The 11,376-nt window shown below is 39.6% G+C and overlaps 1 protein-coding gene across 1 annotated transcript; it reads left to right on the plus strand.

Annotated features, from left to right (window-relative positions):
• Window positions 1-489: 489 nt before the first annotated feature.
• Window positions 490-10,200, plus strand: scn4ba (sodium channel, voltage-gated, type IV, beta a). Its single transcript, XM_054604248.1, has 5 exons — window positions 490-583; window positions 8,383-8,546; window positions 8,778-8,997; window positions 9,116-9,245; window positions 10,106-10,200. Exons 1-5 carry the CDS (start codon window positions 490-492, stop codon window positions 10,194-10,196), a joined length of 699 nt encoding a protein of 232 aa, XP_054460223.1. The 3' UTR covers window positions 10,197-10,200.
• The last annotated feature ends 1,176 nt before the right edge of the window (window positions 10,201-11,376 follow it).

The raw sequence follows: 11,376 nt of genomic DNA on the forward strand, positions 1-11,376 counted from the left end.
TCACGCCTCACACTCGCCTTTGCTGGATAAATCACCACTGAGTTTGAAAGAGACAGCGACAGAGGACGGGAAGGGAGGGAGAGAGAGAGAGAGAGAGAGAGACAGGGAGAGAGCCTGCACTCTTCATTCAACTGCTGCATTCTTCAGTTTGTGTCTTCCTTGTGTTTTTTCTGGCCTGCTTGGAGTGCAGCGCAGGGAACAACTGCTCGGGCACAGAAACTCCCTGAAGGAATTTATCCTTCTCTCTCTTTGCACTTCCTCCCTCTGCTCATTCCTGGGACAGAGTGCAGAGGAGGAGAGAAGAGGGAGGGACTGAGTAGCAGGACTTCAGCTGCACTGCTCAGTGTCCCGCCTTATTCCGGACACACATAAGACAAACACACACAAACACATTTGCATAGATTGGACACAGTAGTTCAGGCTGACCAGACTGGCCGAAGGGGACAGACTGCACGCACGTAAACAGACAAGAGACAGACAGGTGGTGTCATGGCGTCAGTGGACAGCACCGGTTCGAGGGTCTCTGGTCGGATGAGATCAGGGGATCTTCTTTACACTGGTATGGCAGTTGTGCTGCTGCTCGGTGAGTTATACTTCTCTCTCTACCTTCAGCTGCCCTGTCATTCCTCACTCTTCCACTAAATCTCTACGTTACACCACAACATGGTACTTCTTTCCTCTGTAGAACATTTTTTATACCACATGCCTCATGTTGTCTTTACATTTCAACTTGTTTCTATTCCCTCACACACACACACACACATCTGCTGTTCTATCCGGTCTGCTTTGACTCCCCTGTGTCATCATTGTTTTTCCACATCTGAAGGCTAAAATATGTTGTGATGTCACAGGTGATGTTTACTTGTTGCTGTGCTGAGGGCATCAAGGTCATTATTTAACATCCCACCTTTGGCTGTTATGAGTGACTGACTAGATGCCTCTTCATGTCTGTATTTAATATGGTGATATTTTCAGGGGGGAAAATTGGTAAAAGGGAGAGAAAAATGAAATGTAAATAAACGTATGCTTCTAAGAGTACATTAAAAAAAAAATTGTTATGGCTCGAGTTCTCAACCGTGTTTGTGTGGGTGGGTGGGTGGGTGGTTGTAGTATTACTGGTAGTGACGTAGTGGTGCAGTGGTGATCTGTGCTTTTGCTCATACACTTTGCCCCAACATCCTGAAATGTTCTCCTCACTCTCAGTTGTTTATAACTCAGCACAGTTGAGCCTTAGAACACAAAAACAAGGCCCAGGGGTTTGTGTTAAGTACTTAATGTCAGTGCTATCGCTAGCTGAGCTACTTCAAATTATAATATTTCATATTATGTTGATATTTAAGTCCATTCTACACCCCAAAATCACATGCAGGAATATGTTTGAGTCTAGAAGCTGTTTCTGTTCTTTTAATTGTTTACATGCACATTAACTTCTTTCTTTTGGGGTATTTTTAAGTACATGGTCCACAAGTATATTGCTGTTACTGATCAAATTCACAGTTTATGTTGGCCAGTCAAGACATGAAGAAAAAAGTATTACATTTTCGTCAAGATAAGTCTTACTGAAGCATCATTTTTAAGCACAGTTTTATTAGGCAAAGTTGTCAAGAGAAGTCAGTAATCCTGCTTCATCACACAGGAAACAGAAAATGTGTTTTGACCACTTTGTTGTCTTTGGTTGTATGGTTTAGTATAGTGTTGCGTTGGATACTAGTCTGTATATTTAGTTGTGTTGCTTCACCCTTGGGGTATATGCTGTAGTAATTTGTAGGTCACCTTATTTTATTCTGATCTTAATTGCTACAAGATCTGGTAGATCTGATGCAGTTGATAAGATAAGAAAAGCTTATTTCAAAGAAAAAAAAAAGGGAACAGTAGAACTGTCACCAGAGAGTTAATTGGTGTATAGCCCTGTATAGCAGCATGAAATTTACATTTTGCAGACAAAATAATGGGTTGAAGTTAACAATCTCTGGCGTGCTGAAAGTGTTTAACAGGAACACACTCCTACGCTCTATATCTGAAATGTTTGATCTAAAAACAATCCAGGTCCCAGTGGTAGCCACTGTGGTCCCTTCTCTATCATCAATCAATCACCATCATTCTCTCATTTTTTGTTGTTGACCTTCCTAAGACCTTGGACAAATCTCATTTTGTGGAGGCCATCTTTGGGTCTCAGTCCACTAACAATTCATAGGATCTGATTTGTAAGGGTATTGTCTTGCAGTTCTTCAGTTTGACCCATTGATTGTTGTGTCCACCATGTAATGATTTTAGAAATTAGTTGACTTTACCCCTGCTGCAATTAGCATCTCATTTGTGGCAGTGTTGTCCATCTCCTTTCTCCAACATGACTTGAATTCAAATAATTGTCTATGATCTATATTCTGCATTTTTATATATTATACAGCATAAGGCTAGGCAAAACACAAATGAAACCAAACCCCAATCAAAGTTGAATGAATGGAAAATATGTTTTACATTCATTTTTTTTCTAAATGTCCTGCCCTTTAAACTAATAAATACTCTTTTGATACAATAACCAGAGAAATGTAAAACATGACAGTAAAACATTTGTGAGCAACTCGATCTAGGCATTAAGAGAAATACCGTTCATTCGTCGTAGTTATCACGATAAATTGGAAACTAAAGAATTAGGATTTTATTCTTCTCTATAAAGTAGTTGCCTTTACATACAAAGGTGTATTCTTTACAAATAGATGTTATTTTGTATGAAGGGTTTGCAAAAAAAGTCATGTTTTGTACATGGATTACAAAACGCTGTACAACGGTTCAACCAGACTAAAAACTGAAAGAGACAAAGATCCTCTGAGCAACAGTTGAATATGAATATAAAAGACTACAACAGTTTCCTGTTTCAGTGTTTCACAATTTAGCAGCCTAGAACAAGTTGGAATTAACGGGCAATGTGTTGCTTTAGCAAAGCTCTTCTTCAGACTTCACAATAGAAATAGCAGGTTAGTCTAGGGTTAGCACTGTTGGAAAATCAGCTGAATAAGCCACAGTTTAACCATCTTCAATCTGACCACTAAGTAGTCTTCAGAAGGCCCAAAGAAAACAGACTCATCCAAAATTCAGAGCCCAGTTGCAACATTGGGGTTCGATAATGATCGAGGGTCACTTGACCATTTTCTGAGTTTGAAAACAAATTCAACACCCAAGTTCCAACAGTATTCTCCCCTTTCATGCAACACCATGGGCTCATCTAGAAGTTTGTATCATTTCATTTTTCTTCTTTTAGGGACAAAACCATTTCAGATGTAAATACATTTGGTGTCTGAATTATGTTCATACTCCAAATTACATACAATGTGTAGCCTCTAGCTGACGTAGGTTAAATCACCCAATAAACGGTTCACCTTAGCCATCATCGCAGCGATGACCTGCCCCTCCCCCCGATAGATTTTGCAGGAGCCGTCACTGCTCATCAATCACATAGAGAGGCCACTGACATTACAAGCCCTCACTATAACGGACAAGACTCAGAGCACAGATTACTGAACGGACCAAAACATTCACCTCAGAAAACAAATATGTGTAACCCCAAATGTTCCACGATATGCGAACACACAAAACAACCGTCGCTTCAACCCACCGACGTTCCAACCCTGTCATCCTCTTCTCTTTCACAAGTGCCATACGTTAACATAAGGGATTATGCAACACCTTTTTGTTGTAGAGAACAAACAACAAATGGCAGAAAGAGCAATGAGGCAAACAGATCCAGAGCAGCTGAGGTTATAACACAGCAGTCAATATCAGTAGTCGGCGTGTAAATGTGATAAGTGCGCAGTATGGTGTGCAAACAGAAGCAGTGAATGCACCGATAGAAATGAATAAGGGAGAAGAGAAATAAATAGCACAGCAATATTTTTTTTTTTTCTTAAAGTATATTTTCAAAATAATTCTCGAATGCACATTTTTAAGTCTGATCACATTAACCGTCAGAGGACAATTATTAATCAATTCAGGTCCAGGGTTCATGTTTTCCACATTTCTCCTCTGCTTGACCCCTCTACAATCGCTGGCACTGTGTTATAAATACCATGGTGCTTTACGAGGAGGCAGGGTGAAGTCAACTGGTCTAATAGAAACTTCATTGGAAACAGTATAACACAATAGATCACTGTATTTTGCAGAGTATTTTACTGGCACCATCAGCCTCACAGTCGGAGCTGACAAACAACCCTTTATGTACAGCAAGTGGAGATCTTCAAAGCAACGTCCGTCAGCTGTCAATTTGCACATTTCACTTTGTTTTTGGAAGGCTGCTGCATCGATTACTACATGAGTGTGTGTCTGTGTGTGTGTGTGCAGCGTAAACGTGGCCCTGCCTTGGCTGCTGTTGATTTAGTTACTTAGCCACTGTTGTAATTCTCTGCCCTGCTGTCATTTACTAACCTTGAAGAGGACATCTCGCTAGCTCTCCCCATCCATCCATCCATCCATCCATCCATCCATCCATCCATCCATCCATCCTGCGTGACCCCTTCCATCACTTCCTTCCCACTGCATTAAACCCTTCTACGCCATTCATCTCTCCTCCTCCTCCTCCTCCCTGTTCACTCCCTTCCTTCTCTCTCACCCCTTCCCATCCCTCAATTATTTTTCCCAGAGAGGTAACAGTGTCCTCGGTCGGTTCTCTGTGGGTTCACTCGGAAATACATTAACCCTTCAATCTGTGGCCTACTTAAATTTTTTTTTTTTTTTTTTTTTTTTTTTTTAAACACTAACCTTCACAGTCAGTCAAGGACACACGCACTTGCAGTCAGGTGATTTTTCCTCCCATTTGGGATTCAGATATTGACGTTTCCTACATGGGACGAGCGCTATTTGATAGTGTAGCTAAAAATATCATACATTCCATTACTCATGCACATACAAGTGCATGCATTTATAGCGTAGGAACAGACAAAAGTTGACATCCATGTACCACACACATAACTGGTACAGTATTATTACAGTATGTGAATCATTGGGTGTTTGTCAGGACAAGCTGAAAACATTTATGAGGAACATGAAGGGGGTGGAGGGAAAGAGGATAGTAGAGAGCAGAGGTGTAGAGGGAGGGAGGTGTGAAATCTATTTCTAGGCACGAGGGGGGACACTCCTCTCCGATATGTAAAAGATCATCTTGCTTCCACAACTCATGAGCCATTTAGAAGGGAGATTCTCCATTGTTTTCTCCATTGTTTTCTCCATTGTTTTCTCCATTGTTTTCGCCCTTGTTTTCCTTTTGCACCATTATTCTCTCTGGAGCTCTTGTTTACAATCCTTGCTCCATGGCACTGTGCCAGTACCTATTGATAGATGGTAAAATATTATTTATTAATTCACTTAACTGTGTTCAAAGGCAGGCCAAGGATTCAGACAAGCAGCCAGCAATAGAAAATATTTCAAAGCTGCCATCAATGACACCAAAGAAAACCACAAACATACACAGTCCAGCTCCCCACATCTCTCCTTCATTTATTTAGTTATAGCGTCCCTGAGGAAAATGTTCTGAGAGCAAGTAAGACAGAAATATTGAGGAGAAAAAAAAGAGAGTGAGAGCAAAAGTGCCCATTGCTGCAAAAGAAAAAAAGAATCGTGAGAGCCCATTGAAAGAGAGCAAAACCAGAAACGGAAAAAGAACAAGGAGAACCCAAATGGCCTGAGTTGCTACTGAAAGTAAAGGAGACGAGTCAAGACTACAGAGGAGAGGTAAAAATATCGGATGTTAGAAGACAAGGGGAAAGAGGTGAGACTGAGAAGAAAGAGCAAGTTCAGAAAACTGAAAGTGCAACAAACCCATCCACACTGAAATACCTTGAGTGTATAATTATATATTTTGAATGCAACATTCAATGGTTTAAAAATATATTGCACTATAAATTATTTCAGTCTGAGTCTGTACTTGTGCACAAATGTATCCCGTTAGTTTTTCTCTTGAATTAAATAATACTTTACAGACCAGATATTGAAAAGTCAAATTAAATGAATGCACAGCATAGTTAATAGCTGAAAACTAGGGAATGTTCGTCACTTATGATAATTTCCCTGTTGATTCCTTATCAATCCTTATGTACTGAATTAGCAATTCATTTGGTGACCAAGTCGGGGTTGGCTGCATTCACATATTTGCTTTTCCAGCCATGTAGCATTCAGTTCAGCACCACATGGCCTAAGTGATACCGACACAGAGAAAAGACAAAGGAGAAAGAAAAGGGGGGAAAAAACAATAATAAGACTTCCTCCTGCTCACTACATTTATCATCTTCCCCCATTGACTGATCAAGGCTTTTGTGTTGATTGCAAGGAACACTAGGCCTGCTACACACTGCATAACATTATGAATAACAAACGACAGGTTCATTTTTACCAGTGACACTGGTATTGTTTTCACCTTGTGAGTCTGTTTGTGAGTCATCATGGGAAAATGTGTTCCTGGAGACACCTTCTGTCTGGGGAACTACCACAGAGACCAGTTATGAGGACTTTTCCAGGAGCTATATGTTTGTCTCTCTGTGGACATATGTTGTCACTGTGATAATCTTGCAACCGGCCAAGATGCAGTCACATGATGTTATAGGTGTATAATTGAAATCAAAATGGAAGCCAAGTTTTTAAGATGGGTGTTTGATTTGCGCTCTTTTCTCTGGTTGTATTCTGAGTCTATATATTAGACAAAGAGAATCATCATACCGTAGGTAAACAAAAAGATTAAGTGCAATGTGACGACATTTATCCCACAAGTATTTGTTCTCATTCTATATACATTTTTAACGTCCACAATTGTACTTGGTATTGGACAGCTTCACAGTAACTTCACAGCACAATATCTTTAAATTGCCTATCACAGAACATCAGTGGCAAAAAAATGGCAAAAATGGGAATTTGCCTCAACTTCAAAAGTGAGCACCCCAAATGATTACAGTGTGTCCAGAGCATTTAGCAGCCAATGTGCTCAAAACATGGATTTAATCCAAAAAGACCGGAGGGATTCTGTTGTTATGAGGTTTTGCTACCACTGATGTCTTCACAGAGCTTCAAAGCATGCAGTGCGAAATTTTTATTTTGATGGCAAGTTAAAACACATAGGCATACATGTGCTTTAACACAGTTTGCACCATGTCCAAGTGCAATGTGAGAACGAGCAGGTCAGTGCATAGAAGAGCGTTTATAAATAGGCTGCGAGTGTGTGAGAGACACCAGAGCTCAATCTGAGAATCACATCAGCTGTCACTGAAAGTAAAACAACATGCCCGGTATGACAAGACCCAAATATCAAATCAAGATAAGCTGTCTCTTTTGGAAATGAAAGAGGAACTATGTTTCTGCTTTGCACAACAACGTCTAATGACACCAGTAATAATTTGTTATAATTTGTTTTGATTTTGGAGCATTTCTGTCTCGCTGTAAATTACCCACCATAGCCTTACATACAGTCTGGTGTGCAAACAGAAGCAGTGAATGCACCGATAGAAATGAATAAGGGAGAAGAGAAATTAATAGCACAGCAATATATAAGTATATTTTCAAAAGAATTCTCGAATGCACATTTTTAAGTCTGATCACATTAACCATCAGAGGACAATTATTAATTCATTCAGGTCCAGGGTTCATGTTTTCCACATTTCTCCTCTCTACAATCGCTGGCACTGTGTTATAAATACCATGGTGCTTTACGAGGAGGCAGGGGGAAGTCAACTGGTCTAATAGAACTGTTGTTTGGCTTGGAATGAGCAGCTTCATTGGAAACAGTATAACACAATAGATCACTGTATTTTGCAGAGTATTTTACTGGCACCATCAGCCTCACAGTCGGAGCTGACAAACAACCCTTTATGTACAGCAAGTGGAGATCTTCAAAGCAACGTCCGTCAGCTGTCAATTTGCACATTTCACTTTGTTTTTGGAAGGCTGCTGCATCGATTATGGCTACATCATCAGCCATGAATTGAGTTTGAGTCTAGACTGAAGGAATTCAAACACACTAACAAAGAATAGTGAACACTGTTTAGGGGGGGGGTACAAAACTGTCACCTCATTAGCTGCACTTACTGTAATATAAGCCACTTAACTTCGTAATGCCATTACTCCTCAGTTGCACTCATCTTTTACAGTAATCCCTGCCCAGCCAAGTGACCCAGCATACAAACATTTCTCAATTGCTTTTCGTTTATGCTCTAAAACATGGTTTGAAAGCAAAGTAACCTGAAATATAATTGGCCCAACTTCTAACTACAATGTGTTGTATTGGTCTTTACTGTATATTGGCCGTAGTATGTTTTTTTTTATTTTCTTTGTATCTGTGTTTTTGGTTTATCAAAACAAATGTTTTCTTTTTTTTTTCTTAATCTTTTCCTTTCTGCCTTGGTTCAGGTGTATGGAGTGTTGGTGGACTGGAGGTCAGCACTGGTAAAGTGTCTCAACTTGAAGCAATGAATGGCTCCACGGTCCTGCTGCCCTGCACCTACTCCTCCTGCATTGGCATCCAAAATCTGTACTTCAACTGGCACTATAATGACAATGGAACCATGCTAAAGGTACCGCATACACACACACACACACACACACACACCCTCATGTGCAAGCATGGACATACTGTACAAACATAACCCAATACGGCCTTTATTGACCTTTTCTGTGTTGCATGCCTCGGACTCTTTACGTTAACCCATGCTTACATAGATCTATGTGCATATGGAAATTGATCTGACTAGCCATCTCTTTATGTATCCAAGTACAAATGTACATTTGTGTGTGTGTGTGTGTAGCTATGTGAAGCGGTGATTCCTAACGAGGGTGTGGAGCCCAGGGTCAATGTCTACCATGAGCGTGTGGAGTTTGTCGGCTCCTCAAAGAGCAACAACATCTCCATCCTGCTGTGGAACATCACGTTTGAAGATGAGGGAGAATACATCTGTTTCGCCAGGAACCCAAAAGAGAAGTACCGCAACCACAGTGCCGTCTACACTCTCATAGTGGTGGACCAAAGTATGTGACACAGAAGCCACTCGCTTTAGATTTCATCTGCTTACAAGTGCTCTCGCTGCTGGTGTCTGATCTCACTCTTTCTCCCTCACAATGTCTTTCCTTCTCTCCCTCTTTGCAGTGAGAGAGGTTGACACCACTTTGACAACCATCATTGTCTCAGTGGTGGGTGGAGTGATTGGCTTAAGTATCCTTGGCATGGTGATAAAGGCCTTGGTTGTCCACTTCCTGCTGAAGGATGATGAGAAGAAGTGAGTAGATCACTTACTATGGTAATAACACAGGATACTGAGGATTAATTAAGAAAATACAGAATATAGTTGATTGTTAATAGTGATAGGCTTGGTATGAAACATATCACTGACTGTATATGCTATAGAGATGTTTTAGTCAATTGCTCTTTTACCTTTTTCATAAAAATAAAAAAAATAACTCTGCCTAGATAATGACTGAAAAAGCCCCATTCACATTTTGAATTCATTATTAATTATAACATGACCTTCAATAATGTGATTTAAGATTAAATTATATTTGGATTAAGGAAATAAAAAATGCAATTTAATTTCTAATCAAAACGGTCATCTTGACTGGGTTTGATAAGAGCTCTAGACTATTGTTGTTGATGTTAACGGAACATTTTCTCTTTATCAATAAATGTTTAACTCACATGGCTTCATATTTGGCTAATAATATTTGGCTTCTCGGCCGGCCTATCTTGTCTGAAAAAGAAAGACAAATGGCATCTCTACTTCATCTTTTCATACTTCTACTTCTATGTTAGTTTTGAGTTGCAAAGCAGACATCTTTGTATGAAATGCTTGTACATAAATGTTGCACTGGTTGGCAAGAGACATTAAGTTATCTGCTTCTTTAATATGTGTTTCAGTAAAATCATAATTGCGTATTTCCAATTTGTGTCGAACACAAGATTATTATTTTGGGCTGTGAGGGTAAAGCTATGTAAAAATCCCTGCAGTATATATATATATATATATATATATATATATATATATATATATATATATATATATACATATATCGCCTTCATCACTTGTATTTTCCTCCCTCTATGAGTGTTCATCTTAACCTTTTGTTTCACTGTCCCCTGCAGCAAAGAGTGCCTGGTGAGCTCAGGGAATGACAACACAGAAAATGGACTTTCAGGAGCCAAAGCAGACAACAAAGGGACACCAAAGGCATAAGTGAGATGCAAAGTACGTCTGTATGTTTGTATACAAATGACAAATGTACAAGCTCAGAGAAAGTGCTGTTACCAGTGGACTGTTTTATCTTACTAGCGGCTAATACAACATGTAAATTTGTATTTTAAAATCATGCTTGAGATTTTGGGAAGTGTGGAATGTACATAGGCCTGGATCACTCTCTCAGCTACATGGACGCCCATTTGTTACACAGCGTGCAGCCTCTGATATCGATTTATCTACAGTATAGCCTCAAGTAAACTGTCTCTGCTCCCAATTAAATATAAATACTTGCTGTTTTCATACCCTCAATTCATCATCTTACCGAAATCACACCAAATTTAAATAATCAACTGCCAACAATACAGTTCACCAGTGTCAGTTGACGAGCTACCAGAATGTTTGATTCTTCCATCTACAACTCAAAGTCAAACTTGGACCCCAAACAAACATAACCAGTGGGAACAAACACACCTCGATGCCATGATGAATTGCATCGAGGTACTGTCATGATTTCAACTGAAAAACAGAACAGAATACCCAAATCCACCTTCAAACCCAAACCAGAGGATTCTTCTCCCAGAGTTTTGTTCATAAATGAACAAAAGTCAAAAGTTTTTAGTCACAAAAAGATAGTAGTTAAAACTGGTAAATATAAATATTTTTAACACTGCTTGTAAAATGGCATTTTAACATTTAAGGATCAGGTACCAATATTGCAGTAGGTTACAGAACATGTTGCACATGTTTTACTGTTCTTGTGATTAACAAAACATATTTCTTGCTTGCTAGAATGTTTTCGAAGCAATTTTTTTCCTGACCTTTCTATTCCTGATCTGACCTTAAATACTACCATTGCCAGTCTGAATTTCAACATGCATGTTTACAGCAGGGTCCAGGTTTGACACCCTGTGTTTGGTTCATTAATGCCAACGGTAGATTTTGATTCGCTACATCCTGGCTAAGGCTGACAACTGGGCTTCCTTAGGTGACTGAAGGATCCAGTTCTGCACAGGTTTTATTGTTTTGCTTTAGATGAAACACAGGTGCCTGTTCTGCTTCTGCTCCCCCTGCTGGTGGAAGGATAAAAAAAGAAAATGTATTAAAAAAAAACCCTAACCCTCATCAAAGACAATCCCTAGATTACCCATCCCCCTATAGAAATGAATGAAATGAATCA

Source organism: Anoplopoma fimbria, chromosome 1 (genome assembly GCF_027596085.1).
Source record: "Anoplopoma fimbria isolate UVic2021 breed Golden Eagle Sablefish chromosome 1, Afim_UVic_2022, whole genome shotgun sequence".
Classification (NCBI taxonomy): domain Eukaryota; kingdom Metazoa; phylum Chordata; class Actinopteri; order Perciformes; family Anoplopomatidae; genus Anoplopoma; species Anoplopoma fimbria.